At 38.9% G+C, this 23,441-nt stretch overlaps 1 protein-coding gene across 1 annotated transcript in view; it reads right to left on the minus strand.

Annotated features, from left to right (window-relative positions):
• Positions 1 to 7,245: 7,245 nt before the first annotated feature.
• Positions 7,246 to 23,441, minus strand: part of FAM81B (family with sequence similarity 81 member B) — a gene marked incomplete at its 3' end in the record, with an annotated part of 49,947 nt that continues 33,751 nt past the window's right edge. Inside the window, exons 6-9 of the mRNA XM_079702842.1 lie at positions 19,470 to 19,576; positions 11,261 to 11,396; positions 9,471 to 9,666; positions 7,246 to 7,379 (exon numbers count right to left, since the gene is read on the minus strand). Of these exons, the coding sequence (XP_079558968.1) occupies positions 7,246 to 7,379; positions 9,471 to 9,666; positions 11,261 to 11,396; positions 19,470 to 19,576 (573 nt within the window). The remainder of the gene's footprint in view (positions 7,380 to 9,470; positions 9,667 to 11,260; positions 11,397 to 19,469; positions 19,577 to 23,441) is intronic.

Below are 23,441 nucleotides of genomic sequence, written 5' to 3' on the forward strand. Positions count from 1 at the left end.
TACATTGCTCATTGTGTAAACTGTTAAAATGAATACACATACTTTGAATTTCACCAGATAACTGGAATTGAGGATCATCATCTAAATTGTTGCCAAAAAAGGGGTCATCAGATAAAGATAATGAGTTATTAAAAATGGTTACTGTGACAATGTAAGTGTCAAAAGTACTTGACTGTTAGGAATATGTGGCTGTTCATTTCTGTAATGGTATCTGAACTATTCTCACTCGACATTCTACTTAACAGCACAGCATCACCAAATTAGCTGATTAAGTATTATACTTCTAATTCTCTTTAAAAGAAAATGCACTGGATTATACTCACAAAACCTAAGTGATGTATTTCAAACTGAGTTTCAATATTGAATGGGGATGTGACTGGGTAAGTCTTATCTCTTGGCCTTTAGTTTTTACTGTGAATGTGTAAAATCAGGGCCTTGAGCTAGATTTCTAATGGATTTCTGTTGTTCTAAGGACACCAAAGTTTTCCAAGTCCAAAGTGAGCTAAAGCAAAACACTGAAATAAACTTGGTGCAGCACCCACAAAGCACCAACTCTGATTTTCAGTGAACAGCCGGGCACACCCCCTCCCCTCACCGGTGCTTATAAACCTGCTTAGGGTAGAAACCCTTTTCAAAGAGACCTCACTGTAGGACGGTGGGTAATCAGTTCTAGGTACGAAGACCTTGAGAAGGAAAATAGGCCTACACTTTGTCAATAATTTAATGGAATTAAATTCTGAATCATCCTATGAATGATTGAATGGAATTACGTGTGCCTGCTACATGCGAAATAGGTTATACTTCATTCAGAAGGCCCACCCGTGAAGTAGAATATGCATGTTGTTGGATTATCTGACTCCTAGATGGCTTAAATCACTTGAGTTTCTAAGACTGCCTTTTTAATGCCATTTCCTTCCCTTTGATCATATAAAATACGGTCATTGCTTAATCTCTATGGAGAAAAAATGCTATATAGTTTAGTATTAGGTGATCAGGAGTTATTTTGGAAAACTACCATATTCTGGTTTAAAAGTTCTAATCTTAATTGTTCTGTCCAATTTAGTAGCTCAAGAAGGGGAAAATAGTGTACAAATAGTTTTTATGTAAAGAATATTTGCTGGCTTCAGAAGTTTGGAAATTAGCCTAGAAAGAAATCAGGTGGTGTGGAAAAAAGACAACTGCAGGTTCTATCTTGACTGACTGAGTTATATGGGGGTCTTTTTGCCTATGTGCATTCCTGGCAGTGTTAATTCCTCTTATGTTTGAGACAAGTGTCTTTGGGCATAAGAGAAAAGCCAAATGGAACAGAAGTTTGTGTGGAAAGAAGGAGATTAGAGAGAAAAACCACTGCTGAGAAGGCAAGTTTATATTGTCATAAGCAGCTTCAGTAAGATAGAAATAAACATATTTTGAAATTGCCTGAGGTCAGCCCTATAGTGCCTCAGAACAAGTGCTCTGGATATTGTTGGATGGCTTTTCTGTCAAAGAACTAGGTTCAGAATAAATTATTAACTCACTAGACCCAAATTTAGGCAGTGGTGAATACCTATGAACACTGGGAAATATGTAGGCAGCAATAAGCTTTTGTGCACATCAAGTAACATCTAAGAAAGCCCAAGTAAGATCTAGCATTGCAGAAGATCTGGCACTGTACCAACTGCTTCAGCAGAGGAGCTTCTTATGCTTATGAGGTAGTAGTCTCTACCGCCCAGGGCCTCAGCAGTCAGGGACTTGCAGGCAGGAGTAGAGTGAATGCCTACTATGTGCCAAGCTCTTTACACTGTCACCTCATTTTATTCTCACATAATTTTTTACGGTAGATATTATCCTCGTTTTACAGAGAGAGAGAGCACAGGCGAACTCAGATTCACTCTTCTAAACTTGTCTATTTTCTTAGGCAAACAGTTTGGCCCCTAAGATCATTTTCAATATTACTGTCAAATTTTGTTAATTACTGTCACCTCAAAGAAATGTAAATGAGTCAAGTTATGTGTCTTTGTGACTGACTCAGTTATCCTTCCAAGGTGTATTCTGATGCCACCATTTACCTGGTACCATTATCTTCCACAATTCTAGGAAGAACCTTAGGAGGAAAGGAACCTCTTCCAAAGGACTAACTGCAAATTCATTTTTTCTCCAGTTTTACATGCAAATTTAAACCTATCCAGTCATAAGGAATACTCCACTCTTGTTAGATTTTGAACTTCATAGAAATTGAGGCCCACAGTGAACTAATTGTCTCAATTAGTCTTTGATAACATCACAAGTGCCAGCTCTTGGAATTCTTTGACTTTTCTAACCTCTCTTCCATCAACTGTCTTTTGGCCCTCCTATGTCTTAGGTACCTAGCACTTTCTTGGCTTTGAAAAACCTTGCTCTCCTTAGTTATCAACCAATCCTTGCAGAAGAGGTATCCATAAAATCTCATGGGTGTGTGTCTGTTCTTTTTAGGGTTTTTTGTTGCTGTTGTGAATATGTAAAAGCCTTTAAGTGCTAAGCAATGGAATTTGAGCATAAAGACTACATAGGTTCCTTGGTTTGGGAGTGGTTTGGGGTTGCAGGAGTAGGTTTATCCAGCATCATTCCCATGCTTCTATGTAGGCCCTGTGTACTTGAAGTCCATCCCTGGATGTTTCCCTTGTGAAGGTAATACATAACTTTTTTTGGAGAAGCATCTGGGAGTTGGATACTAATGACTTTGACCTGACAGTTATAGCTCTTGGGTTTGCTTTTGATGGCCAGAACTTATGGAGGAATTATGCTTCACTGCACATTGGCACCAGCACCTTGCCCACCTCCAGTCATTGTCCATAATGTTTATGTAGCTGTTAGCCTCCCTCCCCAGAGACAATGAGAAGTGCTTTTAAAGTAGAAGAACTGGCTTTTTTCTGGGTCAACCTTCAAGATGGCGGAGGACTAAGACGTGGAGGTCACTTCCTCCCCACAAATACGTCAGAAATACATCTACACGTGGAACAACTCCTACAGAACACCTACTGAACGCTGGCAGAAGACCTCAGACCTCCCAAAAGGCAAGAAACTCCCCACGTACCTGGGTAGGGCAAAAGAAAAAAACAGAGACAAAAGAATAGGGACGGGACCTGCACCAGTGGGAGGGAGCCGTGAAGGAGGAAAGGTTTCCACACACTAGAAGCCCCTTCGCGGGCGGAGACTGCGGGTGGCGGAGGGGGGAAGCTTCGGAGCCACAGAGGAAAGCACAGCAACAGGGGTGCGGAGGGCAAAGCGGAGAGATTCTCGCACAGAGGATCGGTGCCGACCAGCACTCACCAGCCCGAGAGGCTTGTCTGCTCGCCCGCCGGGGCAGGCGGGGCTGGGAGCTGAGGCTCGGGCTTCGGTCGGAGCGCAGGGAGAGGGCTGCGGTTGGCGGCGTGAACACAGCCTGAAGGGGGCTAGTGCACCACAGCTAGCCGGGAGGGAGTCCGGGAAAAGGTCTGGAACTGCCGAAGAGGCAAGAGACATATTCTTCCCCCTTTGTTTCCTGGTGCGCGAGGAGAGGGGATTAAGAGCGCGACTTAAAGGAGCTCCAGAGACGGGAGCGAGCCGCCGCTAAAAGCGCGGACCCCAGAGACGGGCATGAAATGCTAAGGCTGCTGCTGCCGCCACCAAGAAGCCTGTGTTCAAGCACAGATCACTCACTATCCACACCCCTCCAGGAGCCTGTGCAGCCCGCCACTGCCAGGGTCCCATGACCCAGGGACAGCTTCCCCAGGAGAACACACGGTGCTCCTCAGGCTGTTGCAACGTCACGTTGACCTCTGCCACTGCCCAGGACCCGATGGCTTCACAGCCGAATTCTATCAAACACTTACAGAAGAGCTAACACCCATCCTTCTCAAACTCTTCCAAAATATAGCAGAGGGAGGAACACTCCCAAACTCATTCTATGAGGCCACCATCACCCTGATACCAAAACCAGACAAAGATGTCACAAAGAAAGAAAACTACAGGCCAACATCACTGATGAAAATAGATACAAAAATTCTCAGCAAAATACTAGCAAACAGAATCCAATAGCGCGTTAAAAGGATCATACACAATGATCAAGTGGGGTTTATCCCAGGAATACAAGGATTCTTCCATATACACAAATCAATCAATGTGAAACACCATATCAACAAACTGAAGGATAAAAACCATACGATAATCTCAATAGATGCAGAAAAAGCTTTCGACAAAATTCAACACCCATCTATGATAAAAAACTCTCCAGAAAGTAGGCATAGAGGGAACCTACCTCAACATAATAAAGGCATAATAAGTTCCCTAAGGGCAGGGTCCATGATTATTTTGTTCTGTATTGTATCCCCAGTGCCTAGCACGTGAATGAATGAAAATATAAAAAGTAATATCTCACAAAAGTTCAGAAACCCCGTTTATAAGGTAAAAACGTGTATATTATAGATCAAGTTTTTCCTTCTTGGTGTTTTTAGATGCTACTTGCTGATATTATTGGTGACACCATAGAAGTGAGATGATGTTTGGTGAGTTTCTGCAGAAAAGGGGAGAGCTGATCGTGTCCAGAGCACTCTGGGAATGCTATTTCTTTGACCTTGAGCCTTATTGCTGTCCTGGCTCTCAGGTGGTGAGCACATCCACCTCACAATGGGGCTGAGAAGGAAGTTACCTGGGTAACATAAGGTGAGGGACTTGTCCTTCATCTTCAATAGGGAAGCAAAATACTTTGAACATGCTCAGACATTCTCCTGTATTCGTGGGGAGAGAAGTCTCACATTTCCCAGAGGATTAAGTATGGGTGTTTGATAAAGAATAAAACACAATGTATATTGAGCTTCTCAAGGGGAATTGTTCATTTTTATCATCTTTTTGGATCTGTGGCAAAATAAATGCAAAAAGAGGGAAACCCAGTACTCAGCTGGTCCTCCAAGCAGAGGTGAATTTACTGTGAAATGATGGCTCTTGAGTTCCAGGGTCCCTCACTTACATAAGCTTTACCAACGTGTTGTAAACTTTGTATTTTAACTTCAGTAAGTCCACTGATTAAGACCACCCTTTCCACTCCCACTTCTGCTGATGTCAGTTGACCCTGGAGTGGCGGTGGACATGTTTGGATCCAACTAAAGGGAAGTTCAGTTGGGGATACATTTGGGTTAGAGAGTTGTATAGATTAATATGTTGTTCACAGTCACTTCTGTTTGGAGTTAAGTTGCTGCTGTCCTGAGGTAGCAATGGCTTCCAGGAATATTCCTACATACTACTGTGTCCACTCATCAGGACAGGATATCAACAACAAATTAAAACTGTATAGGCTTTAGGCGCTACAGAATGTGTCTCCACCTTCTCAATAGGCATACTTCTCAGGCCATCTAGAGTCTGCAAACCTCTGAACAGCCCAACTTGGGATCCCAACCAAGAGACTTCTAGCAGAGGATCCTTTGAGCCCCTACTCGCTTGCATTACATTCAGTTCTACATGGTTCTACCCTGTCAACAGCAATACAAAATAACCATTCTAGGAAAGCTTTTGCCTTGATCTTGCGCTATTATTTGAATTACGAGTTAGAGCATTTTTGCTTACAAGGAAAAAAAATGCATCAACATCTTTTTTTTTTTTTCCTATCAATGGTATATCGTCACAGCTTTTGTTGCTAAATGGGTAGAATAAAATGTGGGTCTGAGTGAGGTGACTTGGCTCTTGATTTGTGTGAATTTCTAATTTAACCCTTCCTACAACCACTTATTTGGTTTATTATAAAGATTTACTCTTTGAGCCCCGTAGTATATTTGTTGTGGTGGTTGTTCTTTAAAACATAGTTTTACTGGAAACATATTATATTGTAATAATATAAAAGCATTAATAATTACTTAATGTAGAAAACAAAATTCTTCATAATTCAGTCACTGCTAGTCTGTTGTAAACTCTTACTTTTTTTGCATACTGTAGTATGTGTATTTTAACTTATTTTAAAATATTTTTGACACAGGTGGGATCACAACCATTTAGCTTTTCAACTTGCTTTATTCACTTAACAGCGTATCTTGGATATATTTCTGTGTTCTTTTTAAGTGCTGGATAGCATTTTTTGTTGGTGATCTCATTAATTTAATCAATCAGTTCCTTTTAATTCAGTAGTTTTCAGTTTTTTTACTATAAGAAATGGTGTTATAATGAGCATCCTTGTTCATATATCTTTCCACATTTTGGAATTTTTTTCCCCCCTGCAATATATATTTCTAGCAGTAGAATTCCAGGGTCAAAGGTTATATACATTTTAAAATGTTAATAGATGTTTCCAAATTGCCCTTTAAATTATTGTACCAATTTGTAGACTCCTGAATAATGTAAGAGAGTACACATTTCTCTACAAAGTGCAAGACATGAATAGTTTGTTTTTATTTTTCATGATTTTACCGCCCAATACTAGGCTCTCAATTTAACATTTATATCTACAAAAGTTAGAAATATTTTAATTTTATGGGAAACTAATTAGTGTTTTTGAAGTGCTTCTGAATTTAGCACCAAGATAAAATTATGTTGGATGTTTTTCATGGAAATTTTTGTATTCTTTTATTTTACATCGTTAACTCTTACTTGCTCATAATTCTGATACATATTGAGTACAATGAATCAATAGTTTAAGTGTGCATAAGTTAGACTTGCTATAAATATTGGGATTGTTAGAAAACTAAAACCTCTGGATCAGAAGTTGCAGTCTGACAGTTCATTTGACTGTATCTGCCCTACAGACATCTCCTCACAGTTTAAGAACTATTTTACACTAGTTGCTAATGCTTATAAATGGTTTCATATAAAATCAGATTTCTGGTTTCTTTTGAAAAATAAAATTTTTGGCAATAATGGATTTTATGCATGTAAATAAAGGACTGGAACTGCATAGTTGCTATTATTTTTAGACAGGTAAGTGGTCTCCAATTTTCCACAGTTTCCACCATTCTTTAATATATTACACCACTTCGCTTCACATATTACGCCTACTTCACTCATTTATGTACAACATTCAGATTTGTGGGCAAATAAAAGTATAAAACGCATGTATGGAAAGAAATTCCTTAATTTTTCACTAATAAATTAATGACGACATAATAAAGCTTCTTTGCTTTATTGGGTTTCCTGGTACATTCATCTCCTTAAAAAAGTGGTAAGAAATAGAAGCAGTAAACATCCCAGAGATACTAGCTTTCTTCTTCCCAACTTTTGCCAACAAACCACTCCACTGGCCGGTGAAAAGGAAGATGACTGGAAAGTTTATACTTCCTGGAGTTCCACTATCTTATGCTGCAATTTCTTTAGGTCTTTCTGTACTTTATATTTCTCTAAATCCATCTTTGTTTTCTGTATTCGTTGGAGGGAGTTGAGAGAGTCATGAATCGATTTAAATCCTAGAAGAAGATATGAAAATAAGTATACTGAAACTAAACAATGCATTGGAACTATTTTTAATTTTTTTTTAATTTTTATTTTTTTTACTTGGCCGAGCCACGCAGCACGTGGGATCTTAGCTCCCCGACCAGGGATCAAACCCGTGCCCCCTGCATTGGAAGCACAGAGTCTTAACCACTGGACCACCAGGGAAGTCCCGCATTGGAACTTCTAAACGTTTTAACAAAAGTTGCTAATAAGCAGTCCTGCCATAATTGATCATTGTTTAATTCAAAGCATATTAAATTCCATTAAGACCAGTCTAAAATGTACAATAATTTATTTCTTGTATGTCATGAAGATGCATTCACAACAGTGTTTCAACTTATATCTGACTTCATTGTGAAAAGTCAATTTCTGTCCTTCCCCTCCATCCCAATATAGTGCATAATGAAATAATTCTATATTTCAAGAGAGAAATTTAAAATATCTTCTTTCTATACACTTTGACAAGAAATTTGGATGATCTCTTTTTTTATTCTTGTTACCAAATTGAAGGTAAAGGCCACAGATGAGATTTTAAACCTTCTCTGAAAGCAACCTGTTTGAAGGACCTAAGGAATGGTCCCTCGCCGGCTGCTCCCCTGGCCCTGGCCCCAGCACTTTGTATCTCTCTTATGCAAGTCTAGCCATTCATGACCACAGCCTACCAGATCTCAAGCTTTGTAGGGTACAGCCCATATCTTATTCACTGGAGGCTTTAACAGAGTCATTTCTCAACACATTTTTATTAAAGGCATAAAAGAGCAAACCATTAGTTGGGAATCCTCATTTGCTAAACTCACACTTAGTAAAGCGCAGAAACATGTAGATTGCAAATTGATCTTCAGTTCATCCTGGGGTTGTACTGGAATGAGTAAATTCAACTTCTGATAGCTAAGTAGCAAGCAGGGCCCTGAAAGAATGGTCAGTTAAGTTTGGGGCAAGATTCCTGGCCAGATAATTCATTCTTTTGATTTGGTGGTGGAAGTTGGTGGGGAAGGGTGGTGAGGGTCTGATTTCTAGGCAGGAAATGTTCCTTATATGCTTGGAACATCTGGCTGATTGAGACCATATCTTCCTAAGACACCTCCAAGGCATCTCCATACAGGACCATTTCCATGAATTTTTCTGAGATCTAGAGGACAGAGAATGAGTTGGGGCTGTCTCCCATAAAGGAACCTTCTGATTCCTGGTAATTCTCTCAGAATTGTGGCTCAGGACAGATGGTTGCTCCACAGCACCTGTCCCCCACCCCCCTCCAACCCCCATCCTTCCCTTTGACAAATTAGATGAGCCTTTCAAATTAATCCTCTTTGATGTTAGCTCAGCTTGACACTGCTGCCATTAGCCTCTTTAAGAAGAAAAGCAGTCATTATACTGGGCTTTGTTCATTCATCTCTCTTTCTTACTTCTAAAGGTCAGGTCTCCAGTTTGACAACTATCCAGGCTCATTACCTGCAGTTCAATGAGGGACATTTGATTTAGGCTCCTAATTCATGATATACCCACAAATCAGGTCTTGATGATCTCCAAAGACTTTCCAAGTCTAACAGTTTTATGATTCTATGATCTTGGTTAAAAAAAAAAAAAAAGAAATCTCACAGTAATGGCAAGCCTGTGACACTGCCAAGTGTGAATGAGAAAGGGAATCTACATATCTACCCACCTTCTGGCGGTATGCTGACATTCTATGGGATATTTAGGAAAGATGGATTAAATACAAAGGATGTCACTTCGCTAATGACAAGATTGCTCCCTGGCCATTAGCTCAAAGTAGAAAACCCTGAGGGACTGGATAAGAAAGGACTGATGTTCTTTTTTTTTTTTTTTTTTTTTTGTGGTACGCGGGCCTCTCACTGTTGTGGCCTCTCCCGCTGCGGAGCACAGGCTCCGGACGTGCAGGCCCAGCAGCCATGGCTCACGGGCCCAGCCGCTCCGCGGCATATGGGATCCCCCCAGACCGGGGCACGAACCCATATCCCCTGCATCGGCAGGCGGACTCTCAACCACTGCGCCACCAGGGAGGCCCAGGACTGATGTTCTTTACTTAATCAAAGGTATCTGCTCACCTGATTGATATTCAGTCTGCATTTTCTCTAATTCAGCCCAGATGTGCTTTTCCAGTTGGTTCATCTTTTTGGATAGTTTATTTTCTATATGCTTTACTTTGTTTAGATCTGCTTCCTGTTTCTGCCTGTTAATGAAATTCTCTAATTTGCTTGAAAGCTTCAGTAATTTTTCTTCCATTTTTTTTTCAGACATATCCTACAAAAGATATCATGTGATAAAGCTTGAGAACACCTTTGTGGATTTGACTTTCAGCTTAGAGAATGCTTTTTAACAAGTTTGGATTTCTGTGCTAAACATGAGAATTCAAACCAAGTTCCCTTGTATCTAAAGCTATTCACAAGCGGAAGTTTGGCCTTTGTTTGGCCTTGTTCATTTGTAGTTTCTACATGCTATGGGAGAAAAGAAAGGGCTGTGGTCTTTATGAAATGCCTGAGGATTTGGAATTTTAGCGTTTAAAGAAGTGTAGCCAAGGAAGGCGTCTTAGATACTGCTTGACCAGAGCTCCTTGGACATGCTTGTGTTAGACGTCCTTATTCCCTCAAGCTGCCTGTCTCTTCGTGGACAGGCTTCAGGTAGAAGTGCTTCTCTTAACCCTGCTGTCTATTAGAATCACCTGGCCCATAACTCCCCTACCAGCACCTCCCCACCTCCACAATTTTGATTTAATTGGTCTGTGATGGAGCCGGGGAATTGATGGCATTTAAAAGCTCCCCAGGTGATTCTAATGGGCAGCAGGTTGGGGGCTGTAGAGGCAGCCTGAAGCTAATTAGCTTCTTTGCTCCTCCTGGCCCCTGTGCAGACAATTTACCAGCAGGGCCTGAGGCTGACTTGGCCCCTTTGATCCTCTTTGGTCCCACCTGCCTGAAGATTCCAGTCTCTCTCTTCCTTGTGATGGGTGGCTTCTTCCTGCAGATGACCCTGTGGTCACCTAGGGCTGCCTAGAACTGGTGGAGGAGTCTGCCCAAATCCAGAGCAGGACCAGCAGGCCCACTTGGCTGCAGATCTGACCACACATACTTCAACAGCCTGTCAGTGAGAAAGCTGTAACGTTTACCTCCCTCTCTTGGACTCCTGCTTCTATCAGTTTTAACAAACTCAGGTGGGGTAACTGGAGCGTCGTTTACTGGCTGCGTAAAGCCCCTCTACTGAAGTTCCAGAAACATCTTATCTGAATCATCTGCAAGACTGGCAGCCACTGGTGACACTCATGGCCCTGTGCTGCCCTGCCATCAGGGCTCAGCAGCGTGCTGGCTGGCGTGGGAGCCGGGAGCCTGCGATAGGTCTCCTGTATGTCCCGGTCACCTCACCCCAAAGCTTGGGGGTGTCTCTACAAAGTCGGACCTGGAAAAGGAGTTTTGATAAACCTTTGATCTACCAAAGGATCTCCGGAGAGGTAAAACGACTTGTTTAAGGCTGTTTTCAGGCTTTATTGTATCTAAGCGTCACCCAGGGAGCTTGTCTGGGAGCACAGATTCCCAGGGAAGGCCCTGGAGGGTCTGATGCTTCAGCTCTGGGTTGGGACCAGGAATCTGTACTTTTAAGAACTCTCTTTGGGTTATTCTGGTACAGGTAGAGCCCGTTCTGAGAAGTGTGGGTTCACAGAGCTGCAGAGTAGCAAACAGAACCAGAAGGCAGGCCTCTGGATTCCTATTCCAGTGCTAAGAAATCAGTGACTGGTGCAGGGAGGGTCACTGTGAATTTTTAAGTGTGGCTTTCAAGACTGACTCGTGGCTCACATCTAGACAGTGGCCGTGCGGCTGTTAACTTCATGAGCAACACAACCCCTTACCAGTTTCTCCTGCAGGAGCTTCAGACACTGATTTACGTGGCCAAGGTGGTCTTGTTCACATCTGATGGACTCGTTTTCTGTCCATTTTTGATGCTTCTCCATTTCCTCATATAGGCTCGTTGAAAGGGCATTAAATCTAGGGGGAGAAGTGGTTTGTTCTATTTTAATAAGTAAATTTAAACCTGAAACCAAAATTTATTGAAAAGTCTGCAGTTTTTTCAGATGATGAGGGTCTATGTGCCCAGCAAGCACTTATGGGGTGATGGCGGGGTGAGGGAGCGCATGCTGGGTCCCCGCCCCAAGCTGGCGTTCAGCCCACCTGCTGACGACACCCATCTGCACAGCCCGAAATGCAAGTCCACACAGTGGCAGGAGCACGCGCACGCAGAAAGGCCTGTGTCATCCACGCAGGCTTCCTCTCGGGGCCCAGGGCACATTGAGTGTGTGCGGAAAAATTACTTTGACAAGTCACTTGGCATGGTGTTACTCTATGGTAGAGGTTAGCACGCTTTTTCTGTAAGGGTTAGATAGTAAATAGTTCAGGCTTTTCAGGCCATGTAGTCTCTTTTGAAACCCCTCCACTGCCAGTGCAGCAGGAAAGCAGCCACAGGTGACACAAATTAGCCTGGCTTGTTTATAAAGAAACAATGAGCATGGCTGTGGTCTAATCAAACTTTATGTACACTGAAATTTAAATTTCATATAATATTCACATGTCATGAAGTATAATTTTCTTTTCTTTAAAAAAATGATTAGAAAGTGTAAAAGCCATTCTTAGCTATGGGAAGACTGGCTAAGGGCGGTAGTTTGCCGAATCTTTGCTCTGCAAGGGCCATTATGAGGCTAAGGAGGAGCTGGGCCAGAGAGGACTTGCATTGTCTAGTAAAGGAGAGAACAGTCAGAGGGAGAAGCGGGGAGGGGAGAAAGAAGAGAGCCCCAAAAGGAATCTGGGGAAGCAGAGTGTCCAAGGGAGACACTTCTTGGCTGTCATCTCTGCTTTAGGCAAAATCTTCAGTAAAGTCCCCATGGTCACCAATGGATCTCTGTGAGTGGATTCTTTTGGGGGTGTTGGGGGGACTTAAAGAGATGCTGAGTTACTCGTGTGGGGCAAAATCAGAACTAACGAGGTGTGCAGGAAGGAATCGCTGGCATCAAGTTGATGCACCCTAGGAGTGTTAAATAACAGAGAACGAAGGATTTTCAACAGAGGTAGATGGTATTACAGAGATTAAAATGATTGGAATCATGTATCAGCAATTTGAAAATTCACTGTGGAGTGGTTGAGAGTTTGAGAGGAGAATCCTCATCTGAAGTGACTGAGAAATACGGGATTGAGAAGAGGTGGGAGGGGGACTGGCAATTTGTTTCTGTATATGTTTTCTGCTTGTGACTTGCTCTTGGTAAGAGGTTAATTTCAGACTCCCTTTTAGACTAGGCTAAATATTAGATTGGCAGGAACAATGCATGTTGTTTGTTGTTGAAAATATTCAGGACTCCCTTACAATGTGGGGTGACTTGAAATAATTTACTCTCATGATCAGGAAAAGTTACATGCGGCTAATTTAGCTTGTGATATTTATCACTGGAAATTGCCTAAGGCGTGTTGGCCATATACTGCATGTATACGCTTCTTTAGCTCTCCTGAAAAAGTGTTTGGTCTAATAGTTGGAAAAGACAAGTTATGTGAGGCCACTTCCATTTTTATTTAGACTCTGGGTCACTCTGCAATGTCTGCAGACATTTTTGGTTGTCACAAATAGGAGGTGCCACTGACCTGTGGTGGGTAGAGGCCAGGATGCTGCTAAACATCCTACAATGCACAGGGCAGCTCCACAACTAAGAATTATCCAGCCCAAATGCTAATAGTGCCAAGGTTGAGAAACTCGGATTTGGATGATGAAATCAAGGAATGGAAAGGTAGTTACTTTTCCAATACTTACATTTGTTGTAGTATGATAGTTAAATTCCCATCTTCATTTTTCACCTAGAAAGCATACCTGATGCAGATGAGTATCCCAACATTGAAGAAGATGAAGTTGGTTACTCTTCCTGTTCTTAGTCTAATCATGATTTTTAAACACTTGTGCTGCTGGCTAACAACAGGTGTTGGATCTCAGACAAATAAGCCCCCAGCTGATAGGTGGACAACTTCTTTTTAGCCAACTGTTACCTCTATCTGGAACATTCTTCTTTAGAATATACAATGGCTCCTGCCCTAATTTCATTCAGATTTATATTCAAGCACCACCTTATCACAGAAGCTTTTCTTGTTTTTGACAACATTAAAAAAACTTTGTCCAACCTGACACTCCCTATTCCTTTACCCTTCTTTATTTTTCTCCAAAATGCTCATCATCATGTGATATATATATTATATATATATATATCTTCTCCACTAGCACATGAAAGCAAGGATTTTGCTTTGTTCATGGCTGTGACTAATGCCTGGAATATAGAAAGTGCTCAGTTAAGTAGAGGTTGAATAAATGATTTATTATTTTTCATTGAATACCTTTTATTAGGGCCATTCACAAATAACAAATCATAGACTTGTCAAGCTATTTAGAGACCTAATCTTTGATTTTCATCTTCCTTGGTCTCTGGTGGAAGAATTAATTAATAGTGATGGTTAAGGGGGACGGTAAATCTCCAGATAACTAAGAGGTGGCTTTACAATCAAGAATTCGTTCTTCAGTGCTCACCTTCACTGTGTAAATAAATGAGAGCACTTACTCTCATCACTGATAAAATATTAAAATCCCTCTGAAAATCAAGGAACTATTAAATGTACCCAGGTAATGTCTCTAGAAGGACATGGCAGTAATTGAAACTGAAATTAAACCATAAAGACTGAATTACTTCTTATGACCCACTTATTACAAGGTTTTGCCTGCAATTGGAGTCTCACTTTCCTGATAACAATCAGAAGTCAGATTCTTCTGCTGGTAGTTTATTAAAATATGAAAGCATTATTTATTTTTTTAAATTAGTTTCTGCTTTATAACAAAGTGAATCAGTCATACATATACATCTGGAAAGCATTATTTAAAAAGCATTCTCCTTGAAAGGTATAAAGGATAAAAATAGAGGTTTATGTAAATCTTTGTCTCTCTTTAGACTTTTTCCTAACATAGTGGACATGATTTACCATGTAAGAATTATTTTTCTGTTAATTATAACATACAGTTACTGTGTTAACTGTATGTTAATTTTAACATACAGGTAAAATCTCAATAGGATGAATTTATCTAGTATGACACTCACATTTTAGTTCCCAAATCTCCTATACAAGTGGTTATGGGAGCACTTCAGTCAGATATAGTTAGATACAGATAGGTAGCTAGGTAGATAGATGGATAGGTAGATAGATTGATAGATAGCTTTTTCTTTCCTTTTTCCTCAAAACACAAGTCAGACTTTTAAATTATAACCAGAGACCTCACTAGGATAAATGTGAGATAAAGGCTGGTTTTTAAAAAAATTTTCATACTAATGGAATCAGGTTAAAATGTACACCAAGTTCAATTATAAGGGAGAAAGTTACAGAAAACTAAAAGAAAATTTAACGGGGCTCTATAGATATAACCAGAGCCCAGGGTAGAGAGCTGTGGCGAGAGTGAATGGTGAGGGCAGAGTATGGGGCTTGGAACAAATATTCCAGTGACCTCCCTGGTTCTGGATGACATACATAAATGATGACATAGCTCCATCCTGGGCTAGTTTTACCAGTTCACTTATGTCTCAAACCCAGTTGTCTTGCATTCAACAATCTGTTGCATGAACTTTTTTAGAAGACGTGAACATTTTGAATTCTTGGAAACTGTTACTATTACCAGGCTCTCAAGAATTCAGATGGTGGCTCTAACCAAATGGGAGTATAAAAAGATTGAGTGCTCTTTGATGGGCTGTAAACACAGAAGATGTTTTCATTTTTTGTAATCATATAGGGCTTTAGACTTGGTACTATTGCTTCTTTAGAGATTGAGTCTAAGAGTCTTAGTTTCATGTCAGAAGCAAGAAATAAATTTCAAGAAACTTTTTTTTCTATTAAGTTTATACCAATATATCTTAAATTAATTTCTTCTCAATGTTCTGTGATTTCTAATTAGTGAGACTAATTAAAAAGCAATTCCGACTCCACTCTGATACGAAGACTTTTGTTAATTGTTCATTCTGAATTGTACTTGAGTTTAAATATCAGTACCTTTATAGCCTCATACCATCATAGTTTTGAGCACATGTGATTTTTCCCTTCCCTAAATTTCTGTAGCACGGTTAGTTTACTACAGTAGGTGGAATTATGAGATGGAGACATCACAAACTGACAAAAATAACCTGAGATTTGGAGTCAGACACTTTCTAGCTGTGTGACTTTGGGTAAATTGTTAAATTTCTATAAGTTTCCTTGTTTTTAAAGATAAGACCCAGACTGCAGAGCTGGGTGTACCTGCACATCTTGAGCACTTAGGGATTGGCAGGAATTTTAAAATGGCAATGAATATTTATTATTTCTGCCTACTCATATATCTCATTTAACACCATCTCAACTTTTACTTTACCTGTTATGAGCTTGTCACTTATTTATGTGTTTTCTCCCCCCACTGTATATGGCCATGATTATGTCTTTGGATATTCCAAAACACAACTTACATATTATAGGTGCTCTAAACATACATTCATCCACTGGCTTCTATTTGTGTCTGAATGTGTTGGGTGTGGAGGATACAAAGATAAATGAGACAGGTCCTTGCTCTGGTCCACTTTCTACTGTGGTAGCATTTTCAAAGCTGTGTGGTAAGGTTTGACTCTATGCATTTGCTTCATTGACCAAATGCTTTTTCTTATAAATCACTATCAACTGAACAGCGTCAGCAACAAGAGCTATTCAGGGAGTGACTGGTCGGTGCTGCCCTGCCCACCCCTTGCTGAAAGACAGCCATAGTTCATTATGGCTGAGACTCTTGCTCTATAAGCACTCAGTTGTCAGCTTAGGACATTACTTAGCTGAACATCTGACTAAGGCCCTTCTGGAAAGAGAAGGCTCAGTGCAGGGGTCCAGATGCACAGCCTGTGCATTTCCTTTGTCAAGTCTAGTGATCAGTGCCAAAGTCCCAAAGATTCACTAGAAAACCCCAAGACAGTATTGTGGCTTTTAAGTTCAATATAAAATATGTTCAGTTGACCATTAAACTTGAATTTGTTAAAGTTTCTAAATGGGAAAATTGCTCAGTTAAACTTACACTTTAATTTTATCAAAAGCATTTAATCCCGGGCCTCCCTGGTGGCGCAGTGGTTGAGAGTCCGCCTGCCGATGCAGGGGATACGGGTTCGTGCCCCGGTCTGGGAGGATCCCACATGCCGCGGAGTGGCTAGGCCCGTGAGCCATGGCCGCTGAGCCTGCGTGTCCAGAGCCTGTGCTCCGCAACGGGAGAGGCCACAACAGTGAGAGGCCCGCGTACCGCAAAAAAAAAAAAAAAAAAAAAGCATTTAATCCCTTTGTTCAGAAAGAGTTGTTTCTTAAAAAAGTAAAGCAAATTCTATACCCCATCCACTTTGCTTTGAGAAGTGCTCTGATTGAAAAGAAGAAGAAAAAAAAAAAAAAGAGCCCTACCTGCCTTACTTTCTCTTTGAGCAAAATACTTTGCAATACCTAGCTCAGTCAAAGGGTTAATATCCCTAATGTGAAGGAATCCTACCAATTGATAAGAAAGTGATGAAGATAAATGGTAAGAATGGGCAATTCACAGAAAAGGAAATTCAAAGGGTGAAGGGAACGCAAATGAAAACAAGAGATGCTATTTTTTATCCTTTAATTGGCAAATATTAAGAAGAATATCCATTGTGGATGAGAATTACAGAAAGGTCTTCTCATGCATTGCTGGTGTGAGTAAATTGCTACAACATTTTTAGAAAGAAATTTATAAAAATTAATAAAAACATAAACTCTGACCTAAGAATCTTGCCTGTAGAAATAAAAGCACCTATATCTAAGGAAATTTAAGGATATGCACACAATAATTTTTGTTTGTGGTAGCTATAAACTAGAAAGAATCTATTCATCAATAAGATAAATAAGTGAATTAATGATGACATATCTGTAAGTTAAAATATTATGCAGCTGTGAAAAATAATGCTAGAAAAATATTCACTGATTTAGAGAGGGATATCCAAGATGTCCTGGAAAAAAACAAATTATTGAGTAATGTGTATAGGATTTATTTTAAAAACCCATGTTCTGTCTTTGTATATAATGTATGTTATATATATTATATATGTATATACATAAAATCTCCCTTTTCTGTTACATATTTATATTAACGAGGGGGAAAGTGAGGAAGGATACACCCCTGGTGTTAGCATTGGTTACATTATGAAGCTTGAATGGTGACCTCTATTTTCATCTTTGCCTTATTTTATTTGTTACAATGAATGCATATTACTTTTTAATTTAAAAAATCGGTGGAGAAATTTTAAATAAAAAAAGAGTCAATTGTGTAATTGAATTACTAGAGCTTATAAGTGTTTGCCGGGGGGAAAAAATCTCGTTTATAAATTCACTACTACCTACTGTAATACTAATGACATTTTAAGACTTCATTATTTCAAGTGAGAGAAAGAGTCCAGTTTATACTGTAACAAAAGTGTCCAGATTCAGATTTAACTATTTAGATGATTCATCTGTAAGCCGATTTCCCACAGGACTGCAGGTGGAAAAAGTATGCAGCACCTGCCGTGAAGCAGTCAGCCCTAGATCCCAAACATTTCCTTTTCCCCTCTTTTCTATTTAATATTTTTGATCCCTTTAAGCCAGTCTTCCACTCCAGATTATAAGTCCCTTTCCTCCCCCAATAAAATCCCTTCTTAAATTGTACTTCTAGAAACAGTTCACTTTTCTATTTCTCCTTTGGACACTTTTCTCTATCTTAATTCTAAGTTAAGGGATTAGATCAATCATGACACAGATATTTACTGAGCACCCTCATTGTGCTAGAATTTAAGAACTTAGGCCTGCTTTTTTTTTTTTGGCTGTACGCGGGCCTCTCTCTGCTGTGGCCTCTCCCGTTGCGGAGCACAGGCTCCGGACGCACAGGCTCTGCGGCCATGGCTCGCGGGCCCAGCCGCTCCGCGGCATGTGGGATCTTCCGGGATCGGGGCACGAACCCGTGTCCCCTGCATCGGCAGGCGGACTCTCAACCACTGCGCCACCAGGGAAGCCCAGGCCTGCTTTTTTAGAGTATGAAGAAAGTAGGTATTTTCTGTTTACCCAAGACACCTACTTCTCTGAGTTTTAGTGATGACTACTGTTGTTCATCAATTTCTAAGACACACGTTTTTCCTAACTTAACATCTCTGAAATTGGAAGGTGTCATAAAATGATAGCATGCTACGGTTTAATTGTTAGCTTCATGTCTTAGAGGTACAAGAATGTAATGGTGTATCTTATAGTCAATGGCACTTAGATTTAATGAAATATGGTAGAGATGGGGGAAAACGGAGAAAGAGTTTACTCAGAATACGATTTGACCAAGGCATTAAACTCAAGCGATGTGGGACAGAGAGGAGAAAGAACAAGAATGGAAAGGGCAGTAAGGTGGTATCAGCTAAGTGCCTAGAATTTCCTTTTGCCTGAACCATGGTGTCAGGAAATGGTGGTCATTTAAATAAGAAAGGAGGATTTGAGGATAAGGAGGCCAGTAATCTGAATGTTTGTGGCATCTTGTCTCCTTAGTTGCTCTCTCCATTGTACAGGGGAAAACTCAGTGTAATGTAGGATAGAGACCAGTATTAAAAAATAGGGATACTGTAAAGAACTAAGGAGAGGGTCTTAGAAGAAATTTTTAAAAAGCTTGTGAATCAGAGTTTTTAAAAAATTATTTGATAATCTTGTGGAATCAGTGTATGTTCAATAGTGCTTTACATTGAGGCATTTTAATGTACAATTGATAAGTTAAAATTATACTCTATCAGAAAGTATCATTTTAGTTGAGATATTATACAAGAAAAGAGAATGACAAATTAATATATATATTTAAAAATTAAGAATATTGTATAAATTACTTTAGTGTAAAATATTCTCTGCATCAGTTTGTTGCTTTAATTCTTGGACAGGTTCAAATTCCTGGGATAGAATTTTATTTAATGCCAATGCTTTCATTAAGCAAAACCCTTTGGAATGCATTAAACAATTAAAAATCTTCCATTCACTTACTTGAACTCCAAAAGGTTCATTTCTTGGTGATAATCCCCTTGGACCATCTTTAAATTTGAGATTTGCTCAGAACTGGAAGCCTCTATCTTTCCTAAGAGCTGCATTACCTAATGAAAGTACAAAAGGGAGTTTTTCTGTGTGTGAACAGAACCACTAGCACTTACGTTAATTATACTTTATTCCTAAAGGAACCCAGAAGAAAAGCCCAGCTTTGAGCCTAAAGCATGTCTGCATTTGAAAATTATTTTTTTCAAAGGTACGATTCAACAGTTATAGCACTATCTTCAGGGAAAAAACAATAGGGGAGTGTTCCATTCTGCTGTCTATAATATTCTTTCTGATAATAGATTACCTGATGATATGACAAAAACCTGCTATTGACATTAGCTTATCAATTTGTTTATTTGATTATTTCTTTACTTTCTGTCTCCCCAGTTACAATGTAAGCCACTCTATCCTGTATCGCCACTGTATCCTCAGTGTGCATTAGATGACCAATGGTAGATGCTCACCAAATGCTATTGAATAAATGCTTAAATGCACAATTGGGCTCTGCAAAGAAAACACCTGAGTGGCCTAAGGTCAGGCCTCAGGAATTTCCAGGTAGGATTCTGACATGAGCACAAGTAAATCCCAAGTGAAATGACTTATGGCATTTTAAACATAGGAAAAAACAAGCTCATGTTTGGAAGTTAGGGTAAAAGCGCCTTCCACATTGCTGGAAGCATTGAAGAAGTTCTTTAGGTAAAAGGACTGGATGGGGAAATAGATGCATGATTATGCAGCCCATAATCATGTCAAAAGTAATTGCTGTCAAGGGGAATGAAACGACATGATTGCTTTTGGCCAAACTCAACTGCTGAAAGAGATGGTCATGTGGGGGTGAGTGGGTACTTAAAATCCAAGTTCTCTTAGAAAAGAAACAGGTGAATAATGGAAGGATTTGAATAGGTAAATGTTGGGTGGGCAACCAACAGCACACGATTGGTTATTTATACGAGATACACGTAAAACAGGCTACTTATAGAAAGTACACTCAAAAGCAGAATTGTTAACAATGAAGCATGGGCAAATTAAGCATGGCCAAAGCAAAGGAAAAGAAAGCAGGCAGAGCAACATCATTACATAAAACGTTGTTCAAGTCAAAATACATAAAAGGGAACAAAGATGATCATTTTATCGGTAAAAATCATTCTTTTTAAAATACACAGTGAAAAATAGTTTTGAAACTTTACCTTATATATTGAGCAGTTGTAGAATTACAAGGATAAACTAACAGAGACAATATATTACAGATTTTAAATGACTTCTCTTGACTTACTGGTCAAATAAGTAAAATATAAATAAGTATATAAAAAGATAGGACAAATATAGTTTATTTATACATTTACATGCCAAACAATCAAACTTGCAACAGAAAACACTCATTCTTTCCCAGTGCCCACTGAGCATTTACAACTAAGTACACATGTGACTACAAAGAAACTCTCAAATTATTCCAAAAAGCAGGAAAAGCAACTAACTACACTGCATTTAAACTAGAAATTAATAAGAAAAGTATAAAGAAAGAAGAATCTAACCATTTGAGTAAAAAAATCTTTTAAAATTCTATTGTTTAATTCCCCAGTGTTTCACATGAAAATGTGCCTCTCAAGTCACCTACAATAAAGAGCATATTATGGCCAAGGGCCTTGACTGCTGTGCTCAAAACCCATCACCATCCCTTTCCCACCAAATCATCAGGCCCTGACACTTTCAGAAGTAAAGCTACCAAATCCTTAATGAATAGATAATTATAATGCTCTTTAAACTGTTACAGAGCATAGAAAAAGAAGAGAAATTTCCAAATTATCTTAAATCAGTGCAACATTGATTCCAAAATCTGAAAAAGAGTGCACAAAAAAATGCCCCTGGAGACTAATCTCATTTGTAAACATTGATGCAAAATTCTTAAATAAAATATCAGCAAATAGTGTTCAGCAGCCCAATAGAAAAACACATCATAATCAAGTGCAACTGATTCTATTTTTAAAGTAAGGATGGTTTAATAATAGGAAATTTATTAATACAAATAATTATGCTAGTATAGGAGAAAACTGACATTATTTGCACAAATGCTAAAAAGTTATTTAACATAATTCATAATTAGTTTTTAAAACTGAGATATGATTGACATTTAACTTTGTGTTAGCTTTAGTTGTAGAGCATGATTTGATAATGTATATACTATAAAATGAGCACCACAATAACTTAACATCCATCACCTTACAATTTTTTTTCTTGTGATGAGAACTTTGAAGATCCACTCTCTTAGCAACTCTCAAATACACAATACAGTATTGTTAACTATAGTCATTATGCTGTACATTATATCTACAAGACTAATTTATTTTCATAATCTTTCTTGATTTTCAAAACCTTAGTAAAATAGGAACAATTGCATATTAAACAGACTTATTGAGAAAACTTACTTCCTCCATCACGGGAGAGACACTGGGAACATTTCTGTTAAAGTCAGGAACAAGACCAAGATGCCCACTATCGCTGCATTACTATTTAATCTTGCACCAGAATTATTATTCAAAACAATTAGAAAAAAGAGAAATTATGCGTATAAAATGGAAAAAGATGAGGTCAAATTATTATTGTTTAAAAATCATATGATTATGTGCCTGGAAAAACCAAAACCAACTGAAAATTATTATAATCAAGAGAATTCACTGAAGTATAAAATTAATACAGCCTTTATAACACACAACTAACAACTAGTTAGAAGATATAATGAAACCCCCATTACAGTAAACTAAAAAATAAGATGACAAAATCTCAAAATACATTTAAGGTGTTGCCTAACCTACATGAGGAAAATTTGAAACCACTCCTGAAGGATATAAAAGTGAACCTCAACAAACAGGAAGTATGCTGTGTTCTTGGATAAAACACTCAGCATTATGACTATATCAGTTCTAAAACTAATTTATAAATTTAACATGATTTCAATAAAACTTAAGGCAGAGTTATTTGTTGATTTGTTTGCTGGAACTAGACAGGCTGATTTTAAAATCATATGCAAAAACAAATAAACAGTTATCACCAGGAAAAGGAAAAAAGGAAAACAGTGGAAGGGACTAGCCCTACCGGATAGTAAAAATACTACAAGGTCTCAATAATTAAAATAATAATTAAGACACATCCTATTCTAGGGAAAACTCCAAGTGGATCAAGAATTTAAATATAAATAATAAAGCCATGAAAGTGCTTGAAGAAAATATGAGCAATTCTTTCAAGCCTTTGTGTGGGGAAGCTCCGTCTAAATGTGACTTAAAATTCCAGAAGCCACATACACAAAAAAAGACTGATAAATTTGGCTACAAATAGAGAACATATGCATATCAAAAGTCAAAAGACAACACACTGGAAAAATGTATTTGCAGCTCATATCATCTCCCTAACATATAAAGAGCTCCTAGAAATTGAAAAGAAAAATAACCCAATAGAGAAATGGGTAAAAGATATGAACAGACAGCTCACTGGAAAAGAAATACAAATAATTCTTGAATATATGAAAAGATGTAATAAGAAAGGCTAATTAAATGCAGAGATGCTATCTTTTTCCTTTAAAAAAGGACAAAATTCAAAAGTCAAACACTCATTGATGAGGCAATGGGGATATAGGACATTTTATATATTGTCGGTGGATATGCAATGTGGTAAAAGCCCTGCAAAGAGCAAGATCTTTCAAAATAACAAACACAGGTACCTTTGGCCCAGCAATCCCACTTCTGGGTATTTATTCTACAGACATACCTACAGACACACTAAATAACATAAGGGCAGCAATCCCACTTCTGTGTATTTATTCTACAAACATACCTACAGACACACTAAATAACATAAGTGCAAGATTCTACATTGCAGCAATGTTTGAAAGGGCAAATTAGTGAAAAGAATCCAAATGTTCATCTATGAGAG

Source organism: Hyperoodon ampullatus (assembly GCF_949752795.1).
Source record: "Hyperoodon ampullatus genome assembly, chromosome: 4".
Lineage (NCBI taxonomy): Eukaryota > Metazoa > Chordata > Mammalia > Artiodactyla > Ziphiidae > Hyperoodon > Hyperoodon ampullatus.